Here is a 15757-nt window from a genome sequence, read left to right as displayed (position 1 = left end):
CGCCCGGCCGAATAAATTTCTTTACCGTAGAAACTGCTCGCCTTGCTGTATCTCTTAGATTTTTATGATTCTTAGTAATATGGTGTTTTTGACAATTGGTTTAAGCCTAAACTGTTGTCTTTTATTTTCTTTACATTCATAAATCATGTATTAAAATATGAAGAAATCCCAGTTCTGACTGGTCCACTTAATGTAATTCCATTCTTAAGCAGCATTAGGTAATGTTCTTTAATATTGATTGTGATGATTATTATTATAAGACACCATCAAGTGGACCAATATAGGCAGTATGGGAATTCCAGAAGGGGAAGAGAGAGGAAAAGGGAGGAAAGAGACTATTTGAAGAAATTATTGCCGTACTTCCCAAATTTGAGGAAAGACATGAATCCAGAAGTCTGCACAGGTCAGTGAACTCTATGTAGGAAAAATCCTAAAAGATCTACAATGAGACACATTATGATCAAACTATCCAAAAACAAAGAATCTCAAAAGCAACATGAGAAAAGTAGCTCATCACATACAGGGACCCTCAGTATGATTATTAGTAGATTTCTCACCAGAAACCTTGGAGGCCAGAAAGCAAGGGAATGATATAAAGTCCTGAAATTTAAAAGCAAACAAACAAAACACAAACTGTCAACCAAGAATTCTGTATCTTGTCCAGGCGTGCTGGTTCATACCTGTAATCCTAGCACTTTGGAGGCCCAGACAGGTGGATCACCTGAGGTCAGGAGTTCAAGACCAGCCTGGCCATCATGGCAAAGCTCCGTCTCTACTAAAAATACAAACATTAACTGGGTATGGTGGCAGGCACCTGTAGTCCCAGCTACTCAGGAAGCTGAGGCATGAGAGTCGCTTGAACCTGAAAGGTGGAGGTTGCAATGAGCAGAGATTGCACCACTGCACTCCAGCCTGGGTGACAGAGCAAGACTCCATCTCAATAAATAAAATAAAATAAAATAAAATAAAATAGAATAGAATAGAATAGAATAGAATAGAATAGAATAGAAGTAAGTTTTTATTGTTCAAGTGAGATGCTTATAAGTTTCAGATATTAATTATAATACCCAAGATAATCATTAGGAAAATAACTAAAAAATCAAATAGTACACTATAAAAAATTATTAGGCAAATAACTAAAAATCGAAATAGTACAGTAAAAAAAATCACCAAAATACCAAAAAAGGGTAGTAATGGAAGAATTGAGGAAGAAAAAACATATAACACATGCAGGAAACAGACAGCAGAAGCAAATCCTTCTATGTCAATAATCACATTAAATATAAATGTATTAAACTTTCCCATTAAAAGAAAAAATTAGCAGATTGAATAAGAAAATCAGAGTCTATTTACATACTGTCTACAAGAGATGCACTTTAGATATAAGGACACAAAAGAGGTTGAAAGCAAAAGGATTGAAAAAGATACTCCAAACAAATATTAATGGTAACCAAAAGAGAGCTGGGAGGCCGTATTATTGCCAGACAAAATAGACTTTAAGTCACAAAAGGTTACAAGAGCCAAAGAATGACACTATATATTGGTAAAAGGTTCATTACTGCAAGAATGTACAACACTTAAAAACCCAACAGAGGAGCCCCAAAATATATGAAGCAAAAATTGATATAATTAAAGGGTGAAATAGACCTCAATATTAGTTTGAGACTTAATAGTTTCAAAAATGTGTGTTGCCTTCTGTGAACCTCACACAGAAGATAAATAAGAAAATAAAGACAGGCCGGGCGCGGTGGCTCATGCTTGTAATCCCAGCACTTTGGGAGGCCGAGGCGGGCAGATCACAAGGTCAGGAGATCGAGACCACAGTGAAACCCCGTCTCTACTAAAATACAAAATTAGCTGGGCACGGAGGCGGGCGGTTCCAGCTACATTGGTAGGCTGGGCAAGGAGAAGGGCGGGAACCCGGGAGGCCGGAACTTGCAAGTGAGCTGAGATCCGGCCAACTGGCATCCAGCCCTGGGCGACAGAGCGAGACTCCGTCTCAAAAAAAAAAAAAAAGAAAGAAAAAACTTAAGGCCGGGCGCGGTAGCTCACGCCCTGTAATCCCAGCACTTGGGAGGGCCGAGACGGGCGGATAGAGGGTCAGGAGAATGAAGGCCATCCTGGCTAAAACCGGGAAACCCGTCTCTTAACTAAAAATGACAAAAAACTAGCCGGGCGAGGTGGTGGCGCCCTGTATCCAGCTACCGGGAGGCTGAGGCAGGGAATGGCATGAACCTGGGAGGGCGGAGCTGCAGTGAGCTGAGTCCGGCCGACTGCACTTCAGCCCGGGGCGACAGAGCGAGAACTCGTCTCAAAAAAAAAAAAAAAAGAAAAGAAAAGAAAGACTTAAGCAGTTTATAAACCAGGTAGACCTAACAGTCATACACAAAACACTGAACCCAGCAACAGGAGATTATACATTCTTAAGTGTACATGGAACATTCTCCAGGATAAACCATGGGTTAGGCCACAACTTAGTAAATTGAAAAGATTGAAGTCATACAAATTATCTTCTTCTGTCATAATATAATGAAACTAGAAATTAATAACAGAAGGAAAACTGGAAAATTCACAAATATGTGGAAGTAAAGAACACACTCTTAACTAGTGGATCAAATATGAAATCACCAGGGAAGTTAGAAAATACCTGAGACAAGTGAAAATGAAACACAATGTACTAAAACTTACAAGATGCTGCAAAAGCAGCCCTAAGAGGGAAATTGATATCTGTAAGTACATTAAAGAAGAAGAAAGATCTTAGGTTCGTAACCTAACTAAACACCTTAAGGAATTAGAAAAAGAAGAGCACTTTAAACCCAAAGCTAGCATCAGGAAGGAAATAATAAAAGTTAGAGCAGAGATAAATAAAACAGAGAATAGAAAAGCTGTAGAGAAAATCAACAAAACCAGAAATGGATTCTTTGAAAAGCTCAACCAAATTGACAAATCTCTAGCTAGATGGACTAACAAAAAAAAGAAGACTTGATTACTAAGATTAGAAATGCAAGTGGAGGCCTCACTACTAATTTTACAGAAATAAAAAGAGTTATAAGAAAACTTTGCCTCAACAAATTAGATAACCTAGATAAAATGGACAAATATGTAGAAACACAATCAATCAAAGCCAACTCAAGAAGAAATAAAAAATCTGCGTAGACCTATAACCAGTAAGGAAATTAAGTCAATAATAAAAAATATTCCAAGAAAGAAAAGCCATGGGCTACATGGATTCACTGGTGAATTCTGCCAGACATTTCAAGAAAAATTCACACCAGTTTTTTCAAATTCTCCTAAACATTGAAGAGAAGGTAAACACTTCCTAACTCAGTCATTTAGGCAGAGAAGGTAAACACTTCCTAACTCAGTCATTTAGGCCAGCATTATCCTTATCCCAAAGGCAAACAAAGACACTACAAGAAAACTACAGACCAATGTCTTTTGTGAATATAAATGCAAAAATACTCAACAAAATACTAGCAAACCAAATTTAGCCACATAGTAAAAGAAGTACATCATTCACAAGTGGAATTTACTTCCAGAATGCAAGGATAGTTCAACATATGAAGATCAGTCAATTTAATACTTCACATGAATAGAATGAAGGAAGAACTCACGTAATCATCTCAATTAATGCAGAAAGGGCATATGACAAAATTCAACACCCCTTTTTGATAAAAATACTCAAATCAGGAACAGAAAGAACTTCCTTAACATGATAAAGTATTGTATGGAAACTCACAGCTAACAGGATACTGAATGGTGAAAGACCAAAAGCTTGCTTTCTTAAGATCAGAAACAACGATGCCCACTTACACTGCTTCTAATCAACATGGTACTGGAAATTCTAGCCCGAGCAGGTAGGCAAGAAAAAGAAATAAAAGACATCTACGTTGGAAGAGATGAAGTAAAAATTAACCCTGTTCACAGATTACATGATCTTATATGTAAAATCTCTAAGGAATCCACATAAAAATTTTAGATATAATAATAAAACAAATTCAGCAAAGTTGCAGGATATAAAATTAACCTACAAAACTAGTTGTATTTCTATGCATTTGCAATGAAAAATCCAAAAAGGAAATTGAGAAAAAAATTCCATTTACAATGGTATCAAAAAGAATAAAATAGGGATTAATTTAGCTGTGGAGGCAAGAGACTGTCCCTTTTCCATTAAGTGGGCTTGGCACCTTTTGGCACCTTTGTTGGAAATCAATTTACCATATATATGAGGATTTATTTCTGGGTTCTAGATTCTATTCTTTTGGTGTATATATCTGTTCTTCTGCAGTAGTACCACACAGTTTCAATTATTGTAGCATTAAAGCAAATTTTAAAATCAGGAAACATGAGTTCTTCAACTTTGTTCTTTTTCAAATCGTTTTGGCTATTCATGGTTCCTTGAGATTCTACATGAATATTAGGGTGAGTTTTCCTATTTTTGCAAAAACACCATTGAGATTTTGATAGGGATTGCACTGACGTTATAGATCACTTTGAGTAGTATGTTTTCTTAAAAATATTAAGTCTTCCAATTCAAGCACACACATGCTTCTCCATCTATGTCTTCTTTAATTTCTTTCAACAATGTTGTGTAGTTTTCAGTGTATAGTAAGTATATACCCAAAGGAATTGAAAGCTAAGGCTCAAACAGATACTTACACAAACATGTAAGATAAGTAAGATACTTACACATGTTTGTGTAAGTATCTGATCTGTTTGAGCCTCAACTTTCAATTTACGATAGCCAAAAGTAGCCTCAGCATTACTTATAGTAGCCAAAAGGTAGAAACAACCCAGGTGTCCATCAACAATGAATAAACAAAACATGGTACAGTAGTCTACCTTTATACAGTGTTTTGCTGTCCACAGTTTCAGTTACCCTCAGTAAAGTATAATAAGACATTTTGAGAGAGACAGAGACCACATCTACATAATTCTATTATAGTTTATTGTTTTATTAGTTATTGTTGTTAACCTCTTACCATGCCTAAGGTATAAATTGAACTTTATCATAGGTATGTTTGTATAGGAAAAAACACAGTATATATAGGGTTCAGTAGTATTTGTAGTTTCAGGTATCTACTGGTGATCTTGGAACATATCTACCACAGATAAGGGGGGACCACTGTATATACATAAAATGGAATATTATTCCACTATAGAAAGGAAGTTCTGTTACATGCTACAACATGGAAGGACTTTGAAAACATTAGCTAAGTGAAAGAAGCCAGACACAAAAGAACAAATATTCCACTTACATGAACTGTCTAAAATGGGCAAATTTATAGAGATGGAAAGTAGATCAGAAGTTACTGGGAATTGTGGGAAGGGGAATGAAGAGTTGCTGTTTAATGGTTGCAGAGTTTCTGTTTGGTGTCATAAAATGTTTTGGAAATAGTGGTAATGGTTGCACAAACATTGTTAGTGTGATAAATGCCACTGAATTGTACACCTAAGAATGGTAAATTTTGGCAAATGTTTATGTTGTATATAGTTTATCATAATTTTAAAGAATACACTAAAACCATTGTATTGTGTCTTTTAAGTAGGTAAACTGTATGGTATCTGAAGACTATCTCAGTATTCAGCAGTTAATAAAAGGATACATACTGCCAGGTGCAGTGGCTCATGCCTGTAATTCCAGCACTTTGGGAGGATGAGGCAGGCAGATTGCTTGAGCTCAAGAATTTGAAACTAGCCTGGCAACATGGCAAAATATCTTTTAAAAAAAATAAAATATAGCCTGCCATGGCAGTGTGCGCCAGTGATCCCAGCTACTTGGGAGGCTGAGGCAAGAGGATCGCTTGAGCCTGGGAAGGGGAGGTTGCAGTGAGCTCAGATCATACCACTGCACTTCAATCTGGGTGACAGACTGGGACCCTGTCTCCAAAAAAAAAAAAAGTTGCATACTATATGATTGTATTCATTTAAAGTTCAAAAACAGGCTAGATTGACAGTGTTAGAAGTCATGATAGTTACCTTTATGGAGGAAGGAAGGTAATATATTCAGAAACATAAATAATAATACCACATGGTAAATGCAATGCTAAGTGATTCTAGGGTGTTAGGAGAGCATATGGAACAGTCTATCCGTGTGGCATTAGCAGAGAGTAAAGAGGTTGGAATGACCCTCTAAGCAGACGTGGTGGTGTATACAAAAGCCAGGAGTCTAGCAAATGCAGGGGATACAGGGAAGTCCGTGCTGCTGTGTGAATTTGCTATAACATGAAATGTTAAGCAAGGCATGGTGGAAGATGAGTTGGAGAGGCAGAAAAGATCTAGAAAGTAGATAAACTGGGTTAGAATCTTGGATTTAGCATGTAGGTGGAAGGGAGGTAACAGGCTTTAAGGAGGGAAGTAATGTGGTTAGATATGTATTTTATTTAGATCACAGTGGGTGGCCGTGTAGGCAATGGATTTGAAGTTAAGTAACTTGCCCCAGTAGCAGGGCTGTGATTTAAAGCCAGATCTATCTGATTCCAAAGCTGGTAGGTTTGCCATCAAATCAAGTAGGAACTGAGGTTTTCTTTGAAGCCATCCGGCTTCTACTTAGAAAGGAGATTCAAAAACATGAGACAAGCATAAATTGTTCCCTAGGTGTTTCTTTCTTCATATCTTGCCATCCTGAGATATTTTTAACAGAAGTATTTAGAAATCCCGGTTGTGGTTATTTATTTTAGAAAAGAATTTGATTTCTTTTAAGGGACAAAAGGGATTAGTAGATTTTTTTTACTCTCTCTTTAGTCGAAGCCTGATTCTTCAAACACTAGATCAAAAATTGCTTCTCAGGTACTAAATTTGCAAGCAAGTGTAAGTATTATGATAAAAGATTATAGCAAAAGTAATGATCCTTTAAGTTTAAAGTAGAATGCAATGGTTTTTAACCGAACAGGTTAAGTGGTTCTCATATGAATATCTAAATAAAGGTATGAACTAGAGGAACTTTGAAGAACACTTAAATTTATATGTCTTAATATAAATATGACAGACAATACTGAAGGAAATTATATATCTGCTGTTTTCAGTAATAAAAATGATCTAACAAAAGGTCAAAAAGTAATATAAAATAATAGATATATAGCTTTATAAAACTGAGCATCACAGATTTATATCTAATTTCATCTCATTTATTTCTTTTATAGGCCTACACAAGTGAAATGGCAGCTGATGGTAGCTAGTTGTTTTAGAAGAAGTGGTAAATGCTTTCGTTTTATTCATTTTATAGATATTTTGCTTCTTTCCTTCTAGGTAATCATGCATATAAATGTGTTCCAGTTGCATATCTGCTTATTAAAACACCAACTTTTTATAACTGTACATATTCAAAGCATTGTGTGAAAAACACAATAATTACTACATACAAAAAAAGTTGTGCTTACAAAGTAGATATTAATCATGTATTCCAATACTTGTCTTAAAAACAGATTTATTATTTCTCAAACTTAACATGTAATCATTTTCACAAGTTAGCCACAGGAAAAAAATGGGCATACTGTATACATTATATGACCATTTTCTACTCAGTTGGTTGTAAATGTCCTGTGTGCTCGGCCAAATGTATGACATTTGTGAAGCCTGAGAAAAGCTCACACTGAGACAAGTGCGACTATATGTTTTTTATACCAAAGATCACTAGCTATCTTGGTTTGTGTTTTGTTACTGCTTGTATTAAATTCTTGCTGATGACACATGTCCTGAAGGATGGAGATGCTATTAGTTTTAGGCTAACTGTGAAGTGAATAATATGCATAAAATGTCAAAGATCAAGCTGGGAGAGAAATGTTAACAAATTTATAATCCCTCTTGTAGAGCATAAAAATGACCCAGGAAAAGAAAGTATTCAATCTAAGGGAAGAGGGAAGCACAAGTTTTGAAAGTGTTGGCAGTTTGTTCTCACCCAGTTTGCGGGAGGTTTCCTTCTTTATCTCTGTGAGCACCTTCAGAAACGTTTTAATACATAACTCAGTGTATGCTTCAAATCGTTTTAGGGGGGATCTGTAATTCTTACTGGATATACAACATGACTATAACATATACATTCAATTTATATCAACATGAGTTCTCAATTGCCTATGTTCATTTCAACGTCAGTCATATAGAAAGTATATATATATATATACACACATATGAACTATTCTAAATTATTTAAAGACATAGCCTGCTTCAGTTATGGAAGTACAGATTAGAAGCAGCAGCTAGCATTGAGAACTGGCTTTGTGTCAGATGCTTCCTGTCTATTTCATCCCTCTTGTAGAGAGAGGCCCAGAGAAATTTATAACTCATTTGCTAAGATTTTAGGAAAGATCTTTGACCCAAATTCGTTTTTCCTATTCTTTGCTGCTACGTGAAACTAAATTATTTTGTTATAAAATAAATTGCTTTCTATAAACTTTTTAATGTTTAAAAAACCGTAAAGGCCAGGCACAGTGGCTCACTCCTGTAATTTCAGCACTCTGGGAGGCTGAGGCAGGCAGATCATGAGGTCAAGAGATCGAGACCATCCTGGCCAACATGGTGAAACCCCATCTCTACTAAAACACAAAATTAGCTGGGCATGGTGGCACATGCCTGTAGTCCCAGCTACTCGGGAGGCTGAGGCAGGAGAATCGCTTGAACCTGGGAGACGGAGGTTGGAGGTTACAGTGAGCCGAGATTGCACCACTGCACTCTGTCTGGGAAAAAAAAAAATAATAACACAAAAACATTTATTTATTTATTCATTCATCTATTTATTTTGAGACAGAGTTTTGCTCTGTCACCCAGGCTGGGCTGCAGTGGCACTAATCTCAGTGCAGTGCAACTTCCACCTCCTGGGTTCAAGCGATTCTCCTGTGTCAGCTTCCCCAGTAGCTGGGATTATAGGCGTGCGCCACCATGGCCAGTTAATTTTTGTATTTTTAGTATAGAAGGGGTTTTACCATGTTGCCCAGGCTGATCTCAAACTCCTGACCTCAAGTGGTCCACCCACCTCGGCCTCCCAAAGTGCTGGGATTACAGGAGTGAGCACCACGCCCAGCCCAAAAAAACTATAAAAACATCTTAAATATTTTCCAACTAAATGAATGACATTGACATTACTATAAGTATATAACTTAGATTATTTTAAATTTGTCAGTTCATCTGGAATAATCTTTTTTAGAAAAGTGAGTGGATCTTAATTTTTGCCACTAAAATATTTAAAGTGAACCAGGCTCAGCAATGTGCATCTGTAGTCCCAGCTACTCTGGAGGCTAAGACAGGAGGATTGTTTCAGCTCAGGATTTTATAGGCTGTAGTGCATAATGATTGTGTCTGTGAATAGCCACTGCACTCCAGCCTGGGCAACAGAGTAAGACCTCGTCTCTTAAAAAAAAAAAAGGAAGAAGCTAAATTTCAACTATCACCCATTTACTTCTGCTTTAACCCTTATGTCAAATTTATTTTATCTATACATTTTTCTTCTAAAAGTTATATTGAGTGGTATATAAAACATGAAACCTTTCTATTAAACCATTAAATAGCCAGTATGTCAGTTAAAATTAATATTTTTCTGAATCCTGTTAGTTTCTATAATTTGCTAATATGTTATATTTTCTCTTGTTTGTTTATAGGTAACTACCAAAAGCATTAGATACTTATAAAGATACTCACAGAAAATTTCCAGAAAATGTCGAATGTAAGTGGCATTACATAATATAACTTTGAAGTGATAAGTTCTCATATTTTATGTTCTAATATATAATTGCATTTGCTACAGTAATTGTATTTGTAAATATCAACCTATAATTTGTGATACATACTTTAAATATTTTATAGGATCAGAAAATTTGACTATGCAAGTACATATTTTTATATAACTAATTGATGGATTTAAATATACCACAGAATTTTTTTAAATACTAAACAAATACATATTTCAGAGTTCTGTAGAATTTTAAGAAAGCATTTGGCCTATGGTTGATTTTTCAAAGTTTGTAAACCTGTAGTGTTTTATAGGAAAGACATTTTTAACTGTCCATTTTAGTAAACAACTTTTAAGGTTGAGAAAATAATTTTAGGGTTTATAAAAATAGAACATTAATATCTTGCTGATATAATAGCAAATAATTTTTTTACTTAGAGTCTTGCTCTGTTGCCCAGGCTAAAGTGCAGTGGTGTGATCTTGGCTCACCACAACCTCCACCTCCCGGGTTCAAGTGATTCTCCTTCCTCAGCCTCCCTGGTAGCTGGGACTCTAGGCACGTGCCACTGTGCCAGGCTAATTTTTATATTTTTAGTAGAGACGGGGTTTCACTGTGTTGACCAGGCTGGTCTCAAACTCCTGACCTCATGATCTACCCACTTTGGCTTCCCAAAGTGCTGGGATTACAGGCATGAGCCACTGCGCCTGGCCGCAAATAATTTTTAATGTTACTTCAATTTTAAAACATTATGTTAATATGCTGCTTACTCACTTGTAAAGTTATCTTTGTAGAAGATATTCATTTATTTACTATCTTGTTGCACAGTGGACTGTTGCAACTTACAGTATTAATGTGAAGTATTATAGCAGTAACAGAATCAAGAAAAACATAACATAAGCACATTCATATGCCACATGTTCTCACTAAACTATAAATTTGTCCCTGAATAGCCTTGCAGCCAAAGGAAAGAAAAAAGTTACAAGTAGTTGTATAATTTTTACTGTTTTATGTGGAAATATAAAGCAATTTATTGGGAAGAAGTACTTCTTCAACTCTTAATTCACTTCTCTTTAGACATTGAGAGATATAGTAGATAAAATCATTGAAAGATACAGTACTTTCTTAAATAACATCCCTATAGCAAATAAAATAATATGCTGGAAACGACCATGTTAAAATTTGTTCTTGAAGGCTGGGCACAGTGGCTCACACCTGTAATCCCAGCACTTTGGGAGGCTGAGGTGGGCAGATCACCTGAGGTCAGGAGGTCAAGACCAGCCTGGCCAACAGAGCGAGATTCTGTCTCAAAATAAATAAATAAATAAACAAATAAATAAACAAATTTGTTCTTCAGTGACAATGAACACAAAACAATGCATTACAATTTAGTAAAAACAAATCTTTTCTGAGCCAAGTTTTCTGATGGACAAGGACTAGATGTACTACATGTTTCTTCACTAATGTATTTCTCCATTTGGCTTTCAGAAATGCTCAACAGCAGTTAGCTTGGCTATGGTCTTTGGTAGGAGTATAGGAGCAGGGTGTTCTCTAATGCTGATTAGAAGTAGACTCATTAATTTAATAGCAGCAGTTTTCACAAATGCCAGTCAGGAAATAGGCTACATGGGAATTACTTCTGGAACTTTTTTTTTTTTGAGACGGAGTTTTCTTCTTGTCATGTAGGCTGGAGTGCAGTGGCATGATCTTGGCTCATTGCAACCTCTGCCTCCCAGGTTCAAGAGATTCTTCCGCTTCAGCGTCCCTAGTAGCTGGGATTACAGGCGCACGCCACCACGCCCAGCTCATTTTTGTTTTAGTAGAGACGGAGATTCTACTAAAAACAAAATCACTCTTCAAGCGATTCTCTCGCTTCAGCCTCCCAAACTGCTAGGATTGCAGGTGTGAGCCACCACACCCGGCCTAGAACTTTTTTCAAGTACAAATTTCTAGCCCTACCTAGAAAGATTTTCATTTAGATTTGCAGTGGATGCAGGCATCTGTTTTTTCCTATTTCTTTTTAAAGAACTTTCTATGTGATTCTTAATCTCAGTCATATTAGAGAACTAGTGCTTTAGAGATTAAATGAGAGATAGCAGTAATAACTTTTCTTGAAAGTGGAGCAACCCAAAAGTCTGCTAGGCCAGAGTTTCTCAGCCTTGGCACCTCTGACATTTGGGATTGTGCAGTTCCACATTGTGGGAGGCCATCCAGGAGGTTATGGAATGTTTAACAAAATCCTTTGCCGCTATCCAATAGATTAGCTAGTAGCGCTCCCACCCCAGAAATGTCCCTAGGTATTGCCAGTGTCTCTTGGGGGTGCAAAATTGATGCCAGTTGAGAACTCTTGTAGTAACCATAGCACCCCTGCACTGGGCCAGAAAGGGGAATGTCTTCAAGGAAGGCCAGGTTTTTTTTTTTTTTTTTTTTTTTTTTGAGACGGAGTCTCACTCTGTCGCAGGGGCTGGAGTGCAGTGGCCGGATCTCAGCTCACTGCAAGCTCCGCCTCCCGGGTTCCCGCCATTCTCCTGCCTCAGCCTCCCGAGTAGCTGGGACTAAAGGCGCCCGCCACCTCGCCCGGCTAGTTTTTTGTATTTTTTAGTAGAGACGGGGTTTCACCGTGTTAGCCAGGATGGTCTCGATCTCCTGACCTCGTGATCCGCCCGTCTCGGCCTCCCAAAGTGCTGGGATTACAGGCTTGAGCCACCGCGCCCGGCCAAAGGCCAGGTTTTTTTCTTAAGAGTATGAGTCACTCTAAGAATCAAAAGAATGATTGTCTATGCCATAGGGGGTGTCTAAGATAACTTTGGCCTATTTAATTTTCAAAACAAATGTAATCAATACTCTACCTTAACTGTAGTCGTAGAAAAAACATTTACACCCGTGGAATGTGCTGTTTTAAGAAGAGTAGTTTTCTAGATAAAACTAGCAGGATAATTTAGTTTTAAAATATATTATTCACCAAAAATTGACCTGCTTTACAGAGTTACAGACGATATACTAAATTTCAGAGAACATCCACCAAAAATAATGATTTTTACTTTACATTAAATGTTTCTGGCTATGCGTGATGGCTCATGTCTGTAATCTCTACACTTTGGGAGACCAAGGCCGGAGGATTGCTTGACCCCAGGAATTCAAGACTAGCCTGGGAAACATAGCAAGACCTCATCTCTTCTAAATATGAAAAAAATAGCAGGGCATGGTGGCGTGCTCTTATAGTTCCAGCTGCTGAGGAGGCTGAGACGGAGGGATCACTTGAACCCAGGACTTCCAAATTGCAGTGAGCTGTGATTGTGCCACTGCACTCCAGCCTGGGCATCTCTAAATCAAAAAAAAAAAATTCCTAAGCCACTCTTTATTTGCAGAAAGTACAAATTACCTTCTTATTGTGAATTATTAATATAAATGTATATGCAAAGGCAATTTATATAGTAATGTGTGACATTTTAAGTTACTTTATACTATTAACTTCTACAATACTTTAATGGTTTTTTTTTTTTTTTGAGACAGAGTCTCACTCTGTCACCCAGGCTAGAGTGCAGTGGTGCGATCTCGGTTCACCGTAACCTCTGTTGCCCGGGTTCAAGTAATTCTCCTGCCTCAGCCTCCCTAGTAGCTGGGATTACAGGTGCCTGCCACCATGCCCAGCTAATTTTTGTAGTTTTAGTAGGGATGGGGTTTCACCATCTTGGCCAGGCTGGTCTTGAACTCCTGACCTTATGATCTACCCACCTCGGCCTCCCAAAGTGCTGGGATTACAGGTGTGAGCCACCGTGCCCGGTTCACTTTAATGGTCTTAAATTGCTTGTATATTTACAAATTATTGTGGAGTTGAGTGACTACTCTGTTCCAGACGTTGTTCTGGCACTGTGGATGTAGCAGAAAACAAAACAGACCAAAACTTTGGTGTCATGGAATTTGTTTCTAGTAGGAAGAGAAAAGACAATACACAAATAATATCAGTAGTTATAAGTACTATGAAGGAAAAACAGGTAAGGAGATAGAGAATATGGGAGGGGCTGGTATTTGAGACAGGGTTGTCATGGAAGGGCTTTCTATTAAATTAGCATATGAGCAGAGACCTGAAAGAATAGAAAGAAGCAAGCCGTGACAATGTGGACGTCAGTGTGGTCGAAGCACAGTGGACGATGTGATGGGGAGAGAGAGGCAGAATGGGCGGGCCAGGACCTGTAGATCCTCACAGGCCTTAGATCAGGCTTCAGATTATATTTTTGGGGAGATGATGAACCATTGGAGGATTTTGTATGGAAGAATAATACAATTTGACATATGTTTTCAAAAGGTTCTAAAGTATGATTAACTCAAGCTTCTGTACCTGAGATCCAAATCAAAAGATTGTTTTGGCTGCTGTATGGAGAATAAGCTGGGGTGGGCAGTACCTAAATGCAAAATCACAGTATTCACTTGGACTAATGAGATAGCAGTGGAGGTGGGCAAGACGGATTCTGAATATGTGTAAAAAGGTATCAGTGCCAGCACTTGCTGGCCATTTAGATGTGAGACATGAGGGAGAGAGTGTCATGGGTGACTGCACAAATATAGCTCTGGGCAGCTGGAAGGATGGAGCTGCCATCCACTGAGATGTGGGAAACTGGGGAAGAAGCAGCTTTTGGAGGGAAAAATCAAACCCCTTTTTCAGATGTGTTGTGTTTGAGCTGCCTCTTCAGTGTCCAAGAGGATGTGTTAAATAAGCACTTAGGGAGAAGTTGGGGCCATCTTCATATACATTTATTTCAGCATGTTTAGCACACATTTTTGTGTTCTGTTATTATATATACTATCAGTAATATTTTTGAAAAAAATGAGTGTTCACTAGCTTTAAGACTTTCCTGTTTCTTTATCCATTCATTTGTTCCCCAAAACTTTTACCAACTATTTTTTATGTGCTGGGGATACAACAGATATATCAACTTGATTTCTGCCTCCTAGGACTCACAAATAGTTAACTGATATGGGATAATAAATGAGATAACTGAAAAATGTGCAAAGTGCTGTCAAAATACAGAGGAGCTCTTAACTCTGCCCAAACTAGGGGACGATTGACATAATTAGGTTTTACAGAGGAGGTAACATTTGAAGTGGCCTTGAAGGGTATGTTTACCAGGAAGGGAAGGCAGGAACAGGCACTGCAGGTAGACAAGCAGCATTAGTAAGGGCAGAGATAGAGGGATGCAGAGTCTATTTCAAAAGGTAGTCTATTGGTGGAAAACGTAGCAGATTGAACATGTGTTTTCTTATACTACAAACCAAAAAAAGACAGTTTATAAAAATTATAAATGCAGCTGGGCACGGTGGCACACACCTGTAATCCCAGCACTTTGGGAGGCCGAGGCGGATGAATCACGAGGCTAGGAGTTCAAGACCAGCCTGGCCAACATAGTGAAACCCCCTATCTACTAAAAATACAAAAAATTAGCTGGGCGTAGTGTCGGGCACCTGTAATCCCAGCTACTCAAGAGGCTGAGACAGGCTAATCGCTTGAACCCAGGAGGCAGAGAGGTTGCAGTGAGCCGAGATCACGCCACTGTGCTCCAGCCCAGGTGATAGAGCAAGACTCCATCTAAAAAAGAAAAAAAAAAAAATTATAAATGCACAAGAGCAAAGAGATAATTAAATTTTAGGAAAGTTTTCTGCTTAGCAGATTAGAAGAACTGCAGGAGTAGGTAGGTAGTGGAGAAGTCAGCAGAAGCAAAACAAGTCATGACATAGAACCCCAGGAAATCCCAGGAATTGGAGGCATCAGAAAATGGGAGGTGTGCTGGCTGCTTCTGAAAACAAGAGGGTTGGCTACAAGTCTGGATGAGACACAGCTAGATTTTCAAATGCCCTACCTACATCGTACAGCAGGAATTTAGGCAGAATGCAGTGATAATGTTGGTGATTGATGTGGGGAGATGAATTTGAAAGATATTTAACAGAGCCAAAATGATTAATTATAGAAGTAGGAAAAGAGAAGAAAACTTGGAACTCGAAGTTCAAGGAAAGAGAAGGGAGGGTGACATCTGAAGAATGTAGCAAGGTCCAGGGAAACTTTTTTTCTCTCTCTCTCTCTTTTTTTTTTTTTTTTTTTTTTT

The 15757-nt window shown here is 37.8% G+C and overlaps 1 protein-coding gene across 1 annotated transcript in view; it reads left to right on the top strand.

Moving 5' to 3' along the window:
- Nucleotides 1–15757, top strand: part of IFT88 (intraflagellar transport 88) — a 130135-nt gene that overhangs the window by 81477 nt on the left and 32901 nt on the right. The window contains 3 exon segments of the mRNA XM_017859227.1: nucleotides 7143–7195; nucleotides 9591–9602; nucleotides 9605–9655. Of these exon segments, the coding sequence (XP_017714716.1) occupies nucleotides 7143–7195; nucleotides 9591–9602; nucleotides 9605–9655 (116 nt within the window).

The sequence above is a fragment of the Rhinopithecus bieti genome, unplaced genomic scaffold (genome assembly GCF_001698545.2).
Source record: "Rhinopithecus bieti isolate Rb0 unplaced genomic scaffold, ASM169854v2 scaffold_3057, whole genome shotgun sequence".
Lineage (NCBI taxonomy): Eukaryota > Metazoa > Chordata > Mammalia > Primates > Cercopithecidae > Rhinopithecus > Rhinopithecus bieti.
This window is presented reverse-complemented; position numbering and strand designations above follow the sequence as displayed.